We start from the raw sequence: 13827 nt of genomic DNA on the forward strand, positions 1-13827 counted from the left end.
TTTAAACAAAGGTAGGTTCATATTTGGTTTTGTACCTTGTTTTTCTCACTCAGCCTATTGAAGGCCTCTTTCCATGTTAATTCACAGCTACCTTGGTCTTCTGTAGAGATTGTACTGAGTCCATATATGATTTGTTTCATTAATGCCCTATTTATGAACATTTAATTATTTTCATTTTTTGATAGTACAAAAATGCTGCATAAGTATCCTTTATTAATTTAACCACTGTATATCATGTTAATTGTAAAATGTAGTTCCTAAATTTTAGATGGCTTCTAAATTTCTCTGGTATCTAAAAAGAGTTTGAAAGAAAGTATGTGTTTACTATAGAAAAAAGCACACACAAAAGTAAGACACTATATTACACAGTCCATGTGGCCAAATGTGTGTAAGAAGAGAGCACAAAATTCATGAATGAATGGACCACAATTTATGTAATTGTTAGAGTCTGAAATGCTTTTTCTAGCTTTTGTTAAATAAACAGACATCTCTCCTTAGATCTTGGTGCGTATTCCTGGGAAACTTAGTGGATCTCTTACATCCTTAACTATAATTAAGTCACAATTTCTTAAAGTACATGGAGAATCTTCACCTGGGTGCTTCCCAGCCCATGTTTGATCACCCGAGATTTATCTTCCTCTCAGGAACCTAATCTGTATGGGCATCACTGTATGGGTCTCAAGTACTCCCATGTTATTCCAGGGAAACACTGAAACTGTCCTTCAATTTTTTGTAGCAAAGCTGAAATTAGACTGTAATATTTAAAGAAAACTTAAAAAATCTGGTTAGTAATACAAAGGAATTCACAGAGAGAAGCCTGCAGCCAACAGATTATGGTTTCTCCACAACTCCCTGTATTTAGAGGGTCTATCTAGCCACGATTCCCATACTGGGCTGTGTGAGCCAGTATGTCAGGATGAGGTGGAAATCATGGGAAATATGACACATCTTCCTAAAATGTCATCATTAAATAAAGGCTTGCATTAAAAAGTTGGAACAAAAGGAGATAAGCTATGCAAAATTCACTTGACAAGGACGGATGTAAATAATTTTATCACTGGAATTAACAAAAACAAATTAAAGTGTGTCAGTTTAAAAAATTTGTATTTTAAATTTCAGTAAAAATATTCACTAGCAGTGGAAGCATTCTAAGACATAATTTTCCAGTGTTTGGCTTTTTGTTTGGTTTTTGGGGGAATGTGGTACACGGAACATAGAGTATGACCGTACTTCTTACTCATCTACTAGAGCTGCTGGAGTGATCATCTGCTGGATCTGCTACTAGTGCTCTAGATTGGTGAGGGGTTTGATATGCATTGTTTCCTTTTATGTTTAAAAGCTAAAATACTCTTTTCCCTAGGTTTGATTTTTGCCAAGCATCAGAAGGAAAACGCCCATCTGAAAATCTTGGTCAGGTTTTATTTGGGGAAAGAATTGAACCCTCGCCATATAAGGTTTGTATTTAATGTTATAAAAAAGTTATTTAGTTGCATCTCTTTTTTTTTTCCCCCTCTTACAGAAAAGCCTGACGTAACTCTCATAGCTAGAGAGCAATTCATTTTTATTTAGCATCCAGGAATAATTTCTTAAAGTGACAGTTTAGAAGGATCCTTCCCCTTTCACAATATGTTATGGATAAATTTAATAGACACAACCAGTATTATAAATGAGAACGTGGTGGTTTACAGGACAATACTCAGACCCCAGCTGCACCTTACAGAGGGACCTGGGGCCTAGCCATCTGTCATGAAAAGTTGCCCCAACTACTCCATAGCTCCCTCTATGTCTTTGGGAGCAGAATCCATAGATTTTCTCTGTTAGCAAATACAGCACTACTTGGGCTTCTCCATTGGGTTTTTGGGAAGCTAACATTTCTGTTTTGAGCAGTGAAACTATATTTGGAACATCTTTGATACATCTTTGGGATATTAGTTAAACCAAACTAAGTACAATAAAAGATATTCTTCTCTTCAGTGTAAGTACTTTATCATCAATTTTATTCTACATTTTAAATCTATTTATCTTTTAAACCTATTATCCTTCTCCATTGACAGTTCCATGTTCATTTTATATCTGCTCTCCTGATGCATAAAGAATAATGGTATCTATCTTTTAGAAAAATTAAACTAATTTATAATAATAATGTATCACTATGTAAAAAAATTAAATGGTACAGGAGAATGTAAGTCTCTCTTTCCTCCAGTTCCATATCATAGTTCCTTGTTAATCTTGGCTGAGATTTCCCATGCACTTAAAAGTATATATAAATATGATTACATTTACTTTTTTATGTTTTAACATATTATTCTACACTGTGCATTTTGTCTTTAACTCTCTATCTTGGACGTCGGTCCACATGAGCACATTCATTTTAATGATTGTAGCTTGATCTCATTTTTAGTCCCATCCTAATCCCTCTCTTGGCATCACATCCATCTCTTCTGTGGCTTGAATCCCATCATTAGCCGTCTTCCCTGCCTGCTCACTAAGCACCGCCACCTATCTCCCTTGACACATTACTACATTGAGCATCTTTCAAGCAACTCCCCAAGCCCAGATTGTCCCACCTACCATCTCACTCCTTCCAGCACTGTACCAACACTGTGAAGCCCTGGGGGAAAGGACACATAATTGTGCAAGCTTAATCCATCACAAGTTTATAGTTTTCAACCACAAGTATGTCTTCTTAAAGTACCCTAACAACTTTCAACCCTAAAGATGCCAGTGAGTTTTTAATTTTTCAAAGACAGATTTGAAGATACTTGGGGTTAAGTCACTGGGGAAGAAGGAACTCAAAATGTATGGACATGGGTGGTATTGAGCAGGGCAGACATATTGTGTATCAAAATATGTGATACTTTGAAAGATTATTTTGGATGTTAATTGCATTCTTTTTATAGCAGAGGGTGATTTTTAGGCATACTTATTAAATTGTGCAATGAACTTAAAATACCCCATCTTTCTGTTTATGTATTCCTTGGCCTTGAGAAATGTGGAAGAAAAGAGCATTGGTAACACTTCAGTGAACTTGGGGAACAACAGGAGTCTCTAGCGGTGAACAGTCTATAACAGATAACAGTAAAGCCAGCAAAATATTCAAACCCATGGAGAAGTTTTATCCCTTTGGGGTAGACTTTAAAGGCAAATTACTTCCTTATCCCATTCAGGGTACATTTGTTTACGTGTAAAGATACGCCTTGCTTATGCAAAGGACCCTTCTTTTAGGCCTAATGCTTTTCAGATTTAATTTTGTCCTGGCATTGAGGTAAAAGAGAACAGGAGGAGTGCTTTAAAATGGAGAAAAATGTGTACTTAACATTTCCCCCAAGTTACTTAAAAATTTTTAGCATTGAGATTTGTGCTAAAACAAGTTGTTTAAGCCCCATGCCTAGAGAGACAGAGGAGGCATTTCTTAAGACCAAGGCTAGGGAAATCAGATTTTTTTCCCAAGCCAACCATAAATATATTGACCCATATTTTTCAGTATTGATTCATTATTAGTTTTGTCCTTTATTTTTAAAGACTTTTGCCTTATTTTAGATCTGCAGGAAAACCAATAGTAACAATCAGCAAAAAAACAAGACCCCAAATCTGCTTTGCCATCTTTTATCTATGACTTCTTTGAGGTCAGGAAAACAGCGGTGTGCTCAGAACAGACAATATATGTGTTGTGTGAAGCTGGAGCCACATTTCACAGGGTTATAAAATCTCTCCCAAGTCTAACTGCTCACATTCATTCCCTCACTTAGTTAACACGTTTGTTGAATGCCTTTCATGTGCCAGGCTCAATGGCAGATATGGGATACAGCAGTGAACCAGACAGAAATCTCTGCCTCTGTGGATCTTATGTTGTGAAGAGAAGAAGGAAACAAAATGAATTACCGGAATGTATAGTGTATCAGTTGCTGGTGAAAGAAGAATCAAAAATAAATCAGAAAAGGTGTATGGGAAATCGCAATTTTAAGTAGGCCAGAGAAAGTCTCACTGAGAAGGTGACATTTGAGCAAAATACCTGGTGAAGCAGTAAGGGAGTGAGCCATGTGAATATAGGGGAGGAATGTCCTGGGTGAGGAGAGCAGCAAATGCAAATGTCCCAAGATGTGAGCTTGCCTGGTGTGTTCAAGGCACAGAAAATGTTGGTGCCCAACTTGAGCAGGTGAGCAGCTAGAGAATAGGAGGAAATGAGACGAAGGAATGGGACTCGGAAGCCAGGAACATGCGGGGCGGCCCGCGGCCCCCGCCTCGCCACTGCCGGACCGGGACCGGGACCGTGCGGCGCCCAGCGCAGTGGCGCGGATCTCGCAGTGGGCCGACGACCACCGCCGTCTCGTCCGGGTACTGCCGACCCGCCGGCCGGGCAGTGGTGGGCGCTGGGCCTCGCAGCGCGAGCCGGGCAGGAGGCCGGGGAGCGCGTGTGCCAGCGGCGGGGTCGCGGCCCGCGGGCCATGGAGGCGGCGGCTCGGCCTGAGGGCTGCTGGCCGCGGGCGCCCGCAGGTCCCTAGGCAGTGTGGAAGGAAGGGCGCGCAGGTCCTGTAGCCCGGGGGGAGTTTTTTTAGTTTTTAAGGGAAGTGAGAGGCCACTGGAGTTGGAGCAAGGGAGGGACGTCTTAGGTGACCAGACAAAAATGTACGAGTTCTTCAGATATTCCACTAGAATTTGTAAGGAGGAGTGTTAAACTTCGTGGACGAGTACACCGAATAACTGAGAATGGTTTAGAAATTGAACATATTCCTATTACTTTACCTATTATATCTGATTGGAGAAAAGAGACGTGTGGTGTTTTGCTGGTTAAATTGGTCGGAGTAGAACTCACTGAGTCTGGGAAGGTGTGGTTGCAAAAAGAGCTAAAACCTTCCCAACTACTATGGTTTCAACTTCTTGGAAAGGAGAATTCAGCACTGTTTTTTACATATTATATATGTAAATATATAGATATGTTTCATTGAGTTGAAATGGAAATTTCATCAGTGATCAAAGGTGCATTCTAATGGTATTTAAATGTAATATCAGAATAATTTAAACAAATTGTGATTCATGTAATATGTTTTTAGGAAAAATGAAACATTCTTTAAAAGGTTACCAGGTTGAAGGATATATATGTCGTGCTGATATTTGAAGGGAGAGTTTAACTATTGGCCAAATAGTGTTCTTTTAGTTATCTTGGGAAGCCATATTTAATTTTGTTTAAAAGGAATGTTTTTAAAATTTTATCAGCTTTGCTTGCTTATAATAAAGGATTCTCTTTATACATCAAAAAAAAAAAAGAAGAAGAAGGAATGGGACTCCATGGCAACATAAAGTAGTTCAGCTAATACACCTCAGCAAGATGGTTCACATTGCAGGGTTTTGATAGGGTGACCAGGGCTGCTGTGCTCAAGATAAGCCTCTGGAGAGCAAGGAGAGAAGCCAGGAAACCTGTTTGGAGGCTCTTGCAATCATTGAGATTGTGTGACCTGACAGTAGCTCAGGCTCCATGGGTAGAGGAGCAGTGTTGTAAAGTGGTCAGAATCTTAGAAACTGGCTGTATTTGGAAGATGGAGCCAACGAAATTTGCTGAGGGATGGGATGTGGGTTGTGGAGTTGCTGTTTTTTAAGATGGGTAAGTCTCTGGGAAGAATAGGTATGGGGGAACTTAACATTTCCCTGTATGGCCCTGGAAGATGACTGGTTAGCCAGAGACGGGTAAGATTCCTCAAGGGAGGAACAACCTAAGACAGGCACAGTCGCAGGGGCCATCTGGTGAGAAAATGGGGATCAATAGAGGTGAGGCTTAGAAACCCCCCCCTCCCCCCCCCCCCCGTTCTGAGAGAAATCTTCTGCATACGTGGATGTTTTATGGCCCTTGTGTAGCTTGGATTAACACATAGTCTATAGGCACACACCTGATCATCTACATTTGCTCTCTGACAACACTAAACTATGTTTTCTACCTTTATCTTGTATCTACCTACCACTTCAGCATTTTATTAATAATAACAGAGAAATGTATCCACATATAAATCAAGTATAAAAATCAAATGAGTATTCATATTTGAACTGTTTATAGTTCATAATGCATAAGCAAAACCGAAAGCTTCTGTGATGACTGCCCTTGTAATGTTCACCATGTAACTTATTCACTATGTAAGAATTTGTTCCCATGTAAGAACTTGTTCGTTATGCTTCAGAAGATTGGAGACTGACGAAAATTAGGCTTGGGGTGGATTAATGATTGTGCATTGAGCATTGACCCCCCTATACAGAATTTTATTGTTGTTAACCATTTGATCAATAAATATGAGAGATGCCCTCACAAAAAAAAAACTATATATATATATATATACACTTCCAGTTGTAAAATAAATAAGTAACCAGGATGTAATGTATAGCATAAGGAATATAGTCAAAATATTGTAACAACTTGGTATGGTGATAGCTCGTACCTAGAATTATCATGTATATAAATGTTGAATCACTGTGTTGTACACCTGAAACTAATACTGTGTGTCAATTACCCTTCAATAAAAAATAATTATCTAAAAAAAAAGAATAGGTATGGGGGGAATTGGAAAGAGTGAGTTTTGGATATGGTATGAGGTATTTATTAGGCATCCAGGTAGAGGTGGTGAATAAACAGTTGAGTATGTGTATCTGGAGTTTGAAGGAGGGGCTCAGCCTAGATACATGTATTTGAGAATCATAGTGCATAAATGGTATTTAAAGTCAGGAATGATGAAATCCCAAAGGGAGTGGGTGTAGATAAAGAAGAGAAGAATTCCAAGAACCGAGCCTTGGGATACTTGGTGTTAATAGTTCAGGAAGATGAGAGTTCAGTAAAGGTGACTACCTCCTGGGGTTGTTGAGAGGATTATATGAGATAATAAAAAGGTGTCTATTATTTTGATTAAACATCATATTGAGTTTTGCTGTTTTTATTCACAGTTGAATATACAGTGACTTGCTTAAATCCAGTAAGCATTGGATTAAGGTATAAGATATGCCATTTTGGTGTAACTAATGTCTGTTGCTACTTAATTTAAGTTTGACACCTATCCCTCTGATTCCTTAGTATGGGTACTTCGGTTTTTTCATTTTCTACTTTTTAAAAAGGAACCTTAAGTTAAAAATATTAAACAATTTGTGCAAATTTTGCTATATTTAAAGAAGTAGCAATGCAGCCAAAATGAAACTGTTGGCTGACAGGTTGCAGCAGTGGGCTACACTTGAGGCATTCTTGTCAGCTGATGCCCAAAAGCTGGTTTAGGGGTTTTAGTAAATAATGTACAGAGCGTGGACTACTTATAAATGAAACATATGTAAGTTTTTTTTAATCACCTATAATAAAGCTTAAATTCGTTAAAAGGTATACAATTATGAACTGTATATAGTTTAGTAAATTACAGCCTTCAGAAAACTGGGAAATACGTTTTCAAAATTAAGACATAAATGGGTCCTGATAAGGGAAACCTACATTTTATAATACATTGTGAATGTCAAGTCCTAGAATCCAGAATTGGAGAAGTCCTTAATTTTTAAATTTTGGTTTAAAAATGAAGAATTTTTGTTTAAGTGTTATGATTTTTTTCAACTTCATTATTAAGTAAGATCCTGAAAATTGACAATCTTTTCAGATGTGAGTAAAAAGAATATGTTTGCTCCAGCTTTAGACATCCAATTTTTACATTGTCTTATGTCACCAGTTAGTGTTACTCACTGCTGAATCTGTCCCCTGGCGCATACAGGCACTTACCAAACATCCATCAGATTAATATATGGACACAAAAACATGCCTGCCTATTACTAGAAAGCCTTCAACTCTGTAATTTCTAAAACATAATCAGGGACATTACTATGGAAAGACTGATGTTCCATTTTGTTCTACTTGTGCATTTGATTTAAACAGGTTACTTATCAAAAGAAAAGTTAATGACTTAAGTTTTTAGAGGAACAGTGTAAAATTGAAAATAAATCTGAGTTTATAAGAAATTTAAAAATGCTTGTTAATATTAGTGCACTTCAGTAATTTAATGAGACTAGTACTTTTACTGTTTACGGCATAGGGTTGAAGGGTCTAGATATTTTTTCTTAATTTGTTTTCTACTTTATTTTAATACAGTTTACATTTAATAAGAAGGAGACCTGTAAGCTTGTCTGTACAAAAACATACCACACAGAGAAAGCAGAAGACAAACAAAAATTAGAATTCTTGAAAAAAAGCATGTTACTGAATTATCAACATCACTGGTAAGACATGGAGATTTTGGATTTTTGGCTTTCATTTACAAGGTGAAATCTCTTTTTCATTGCATGTATAAATTATTTCACTGACTCTATAAAATGTAGCAAGTTAATTTCTTTTTTTTGTTAATAGTAAGAAGATGAAGCAATGACTTACTTGGCAGAAGATTCCTAAGGTTTACAGCTTGAAATATCATTTAACTGTGTTTAGATTACTGTAATAATCTGGTACTACTTTTGGTTCATAGGTCTGTTATCTAGAGCACTTCTTTTATTCATACACAGTTAACAAGGGCATATTTATGCTTTGGGAAAGGACCTGGGTCAGTTTTCTAGAAAACTGTTATTTTATCCTTTTAGACCATGAAAAAGACAATAGAGAAAATAACTTTTGTCAGATGAATAACATCTACTTCAAATAAAACACATTTTGCATAACCTGGTTTTTATTTTGTAAGCATGATGTAATATTAACCAAGTCCTTACTAGTTTGTGTTGTAATCAGAAGCATTTAAAACTGTTTTTGCTTCCAAAGGATTATTTACTTATTATACAATATTCAAACATATAAGAAAAAGGGCCTGAAAACCCAGCTTTTCAAAGATAATCATTGTTATTCCTCCAGATGATTTTGCTGACAAATGCCTATATTCTACATGTCATCATAGTTTACATATGTTTGGCCTCTTCTAAAAAGTATAAGGTGCTAGAGGTAGTGAATAGAAAACTATTTTCATGTACTTCTCTTGAATGTTTATCCTATCGGTATCTCAAACCTTGACCCATTTGTTACACCCCGGGAGGTTAGGAACCATTGCTCTCAGTTTGGACATGAATTACCACATCCTATGGCTTAAATACTGTGGTTGGGGCCTCTTACTCCCTTTTGCTTCCTTAGCTCCCCTCCCTTCTCCCCTCCATACATACAGAACAAAAAAGTCCTAGGGAGGGGTAACCTTGGGCCACATGCCCATCCATGAACTAGTCTGTGGCTGGGGGGATTCACTCTGACCAGACTGGGGTAGTGTACGTCTGAAGCGAATAGAAGCCTGGGTAACGTACCACTGAACCACAGTTTCTCATTACTGGGGCTTTGTTAAGAGAAGGAAGGAAACTTGCCCATTACACTTTTGTCAGTGTCTTTCTCATCTGACCCTCAGTGCAAACAGGAGCTTGAAAGTCTCCCCCATCTCCTCATTTCTTTGATTTCTGGTAAGCCAAGAGCTTTTTTCTAAGTTACTGTGAGAATACGACTTAATTATTGAAATTGTTAACAGGGTGCATTTGCTTATTTGTAGGTAGTTGAAATTTCCTTTGGTTTCTCTCTTTGCTTCAGATTGTTCTTTATAGCCTTCAAAATCATATTTAAGGCTCAGTTCTTATATTTTCATATTAGCCCCATCCACCTCCATTTACTCTAACAGCTGCTCATTGTTGACTGAATGCAGGAATAACTCTCAGTTACTACAGTGATTTTTAGCTATGTCTTCCACCCTCTGTTCCCAGAATACTGTTTTAGTCTTGCTTCTTAAGGTAACAGAAGCAGCTCTTCTTTTCAGTAGCTTCCTCACAGTAGACTACATACAAATATTTTAACTACTTTGTGATGCAGTTAACATAGGCACTGTTTTGATATCAAGATGCTTAATAATAAGAAGAAACAATGTAAAATAGTTTACAAAGTAAGGGTTTGATAGTAAAATTTACTAAATAATTTGTGATAGGCATATTAGTTGCAAATTTAAACTGTTCTGCCTAAAAAAATAAACTGGAAAAGTGCTAGTGAATAATGATTTTCTAGTGAATCAGAAAAGTTTGTAACTTCAAGTCTGAATACAGTAACAAAAAATCTAAGCCATATTATATCACAAATATATGGTCTGATAATTCTAGGCAATGGCTGTTAGTCCTTAAATCAGTTCATTACACATTTGGAAAATGTTGATTCACATTTATGAATTTATTTGAACAACTAGTTGGATATATTTCTGTCCTTATTTCAAAAACCTTTTTACTGTGTAACTTGATTTTAAGTATAGAAAGCAGAGTTAACAGAAAATGGCATGAAACTTTAGGACTCTGAAAGACCTTTACAGTGATCTGTTACAGAATTTTATTATGAATGCAATAAAATGTCTTTTTTACCTTTATACTGAGACTTTCTGGGGAGAGCATAGTCATTTTTCTAAATTATAAAGTGACATATACATGCCTGTAGAAAAAAAAATGTGCAGTGCAGGAAAATATTAAATGAAAACTAAGAGTCGTCTACCACTCTCAGCTTCTTTAATTCTCTTCCCCAGAGGTAGTACTATTATTCTCATGTGTTTCCAGATTTTCTATTCATATTTAGGTATATAAAAGTGTGTGTGCCTGTTTAAAATAACACAACTGCCAACAGACACATGAAAGGATACTCCATATCATTAATCATCAAACAAATGTAAATCAAAATCACAATGAGTTATCAGCTCAACACCAGTCAATATGGCTCCTCAAAAACTAAAGGCTTTTCAAAAACCTGAAAATAGAAATATACAATCCAGCAATTCCACTTCTGGTAACTTACCAAAGAAAACAAAATCACTAATTCAAGAAGGTATATACACACCTATGTTCATTGCAGCATTACTTATAATCACCAAGATACGGAAGCAACCCAAGTGCCCATTGACAGATGAATGGATAAAGAAGATGGGATACATATACACAATGGAATATTACTTAGCCATAAAAAAATAAGGAAATCTCATTTGAGACAGCATGGATGGTGCTAGCAGGTAGATATGCTAAGAATAAGGTAGAGAAAGACAAATACCATATGATTTCACTTATTTGTAAAATCTAAAATAAAACAAGTAGACCCAAAAATGCTGACAACAGACTGTTGGTTACTGTAAGGAGGGAGTTGGGGAATGGATGAAGTAGGTGAAGGGGATAATGACATACAACTTAAAATTATAAAATAAATTAGTCATAGGAATGGAAATACAACATAGAGAATGTAATCAATATACTATCTTGGTACGGTAACGGGTAACTCCACTTAGTAGCAAGCATTTAGTAATGTATATAATTATCAAGTCACCATGTTGTGTATCTGAAACTAAAATAATATTATATATCAACTATATTCCCATAAAGAAAATACTACAGTTGAAGTAAAAATATAAAGTAAAATTGAAATATTAGACACATTATTCTGCAACTTGTTCATTTCCATTAAGAAAATGTGGGCATTTTTTCATGTAAAGCTCATCCATAGATCTAGATCTACCTCATTGTTTTCATAGGTCTATAGATAGCATTCCATTGTCTGAATGAACTAAATTTTTCCCTATGACATTTTAATCACACTACCTTTTGAATAATTCAAATGACTGAATATTAGTTAATATACCAACTCATTATTCTCATTATAGGTACTAGTCAGTTAATTAACACTGGTTCATTTTCTTACCTAAATTGATGAATATTTTTAGTTATTTTCAGGGACTTTAGAACATGAGACTCTTCCTTGGCTTACTCTGTCAGTAACCTAAGCTACTTCTTGATTCTTGACTTTGATTAGTGTTTTGACAGTAGCACCAGACAGTTGAATTCTTTTCAGCTTTACTCTATGTGCTTGGTGATTATACTTCTTGCCTGTTTCCAATTTGTGACATTTTATTTTAAAATGCATAATTATTTTGCTAGTTATCAGAATACTTAAAATTTTCTTAGTATCACAAAACCACTGGACTCTAGCTTATTGGACAGAAAGGGGTCTTTGAGGATATTTTGGTCTAGTGAGTTCCGATTCTGGATCCCACCAAGCTAGCAAAGGGCAACGATGTGCTATTTTCAAAACTGAAGAATCTTAAAGGATACTGTAAGTCTACTCATGTTACAACTACATAGAATAACTTAAATGCCAAATTTCTTTGCTTTTGGCTACAATTTTCCAAGTGTATTGTGGCAACGTGGGTTATTCCTTTCTGATTAGAAACTCTGGGAATTTAATTTGTCAGGAAAATGGGTTATTAATAAATGAAGTTTGATTGAGTGAAGTATTTCAAATGGAGTCCATGGAGGTTAGGGAGGTAGAATGGAAAGGCATGCTTAATGATTAAAAAAAAAAATGCGTTCATTTAACCTTTATCCTTATGAGATTTCTTATACTTTTTTACATATGTCAGATTTGAAATGTGATTTTTAATATTTTTGTTCTATATAACAAAATTAGATATATATATAGTATATATTTAATAATACATATTAGATATTATATGTAAAAGTAGGAGATATATTTTATATATTATATATAATGAAAGTAGAAGGAGATATATATATATTTTATATAACAAAAGGAGAAGACAAGTAATATATATATAATAATAAATTAACTACTATTCCCTAACTTATTGGCAAGGCAGTAATCGAAAATTATATTCTTTAAATGTCTTTGCATTTACTTCCAAAGGTTGTTATTTTTTAATGCTTCCTATTACCAGGAAGAGATTATTGTGTCAAGGCATTATATAAATGATAAATTTAGGGTGTTTGCTTTTAAAAAACCTGTATTACCTCTTAATTTCTCATTTTGTAACTAGCATTATAATTTTTATGCAATACTTTGCTGATGTGATAGTATAAAGATATAATTAATGTTTCTAATATATTTTCATTGATTGAACTTCATTCTCTAAAAAAATTAGAGCAAGTGACTGATCTATAGGCCTCCAGAAAAATCTGAATAATTTATATTATATAGCATTGATTTCACACTTCTAATATTTTGTCGTCTTTTCATGGGAGTGACTAGCTTGTTATCATAAGCTTACTAGGGTATGTGATTTTAAAATTTGATACATTGGGTACTATTAAATAGCATTTAAATGTGACATGTTTTATTAGATCATTAACGTTCACCTTGAATGAATATAGAATCAAGTTTACATCCTTAGTCATACATTAATTAATAAATACAACATGCCTTGAAGTGTTCTTATAATATAGGTGGCATATTTTTAGTAATAATTTTTAAAAATTTGTATCCCACAGTATGCTCTGGGAATAGGGGACCACATGCTTGGACTTTAATGTAGTTATTCATTATTACAGAACTTTGTTTTTTGCTTGTATCCTTTTTTGTTAAAATTTCTTTTTCACGATAGAACTCAAAAGATTTGTTTCTCTATCCTTAAAGCATCATTTCTTTTAGACACAGTTGGGTTTACTCAGTTTTAGTAGGTATTAATCTGATTTTCACTTTTTGACCTGGCTCTTAAGTTGAATTTTTTTCCATATCTTGCAATTATAGCCTTCTTTTTTTTTTATTGAGTTACCTGAATAATAAAAAACATTTGTCAACAGTAGACTCACAGACTCCAAGAAGGGACTAGTGGTTACCAAAGGGAAGGGGTTGGGGAGCATAGGTGGAGAGGGAGGAAAAGGGGGTTAAGGGGCTCTGTAATTCACAATCACAATATAGGTTGGTCACGGGGAAGGCAGTGCAGCATGGAGACGACAAGTAATGACTCTAGCGTCTTACTGCCCTGAAAAGCAGTGACTGCCATTGAGGGGTGAGGACTTGATAATATGGGTGAATGTTGAAACCCAATGTTGTTC

General features: G+C 35.6%; 1 protein-coding gene across 2 annotated transcripts in view; it reads left to right on the forward strand.

Moving 5' to 3' along the window:
- The window catches only part of TM9SF2 (transmembrane 9 superfamily member 2), a 57977-nt gene that overhangs the window by 13525 nt on the left and 30625 nt on the right, over positions 1 to 13827 (forward strand). For both annotated transcript variants that reach the window (XM_036893660.2, XM_036893661.2), the window contains exons 3-4: positions 1361 to 1454; positions 8096 to 8223. In XM_036893660.2, the coding sequence (XP_036749555.1) occupies positions 1361 to 1454; positions 8096 to 8223 (222 nt within the window). The remainder of the gene's footprint in view (positions 1 to 1360; positions 1455 to 8095; positions 8224 to 13827) is intronic.

Source organism: Manis pentadactyla, chromosome 17 (genome assembly GCF_030020395.1).
Source record: "Manis pentadactyla isolate mManPen7 chromosome 17, mManPen7.hap1, whole genome shotgun sequence".
Lineage (NCBI taxonomy): Eukaryota > Metazoa > Chordata > Mammalia > Pholidota > Manidae > Manis > Manis pentadactyla.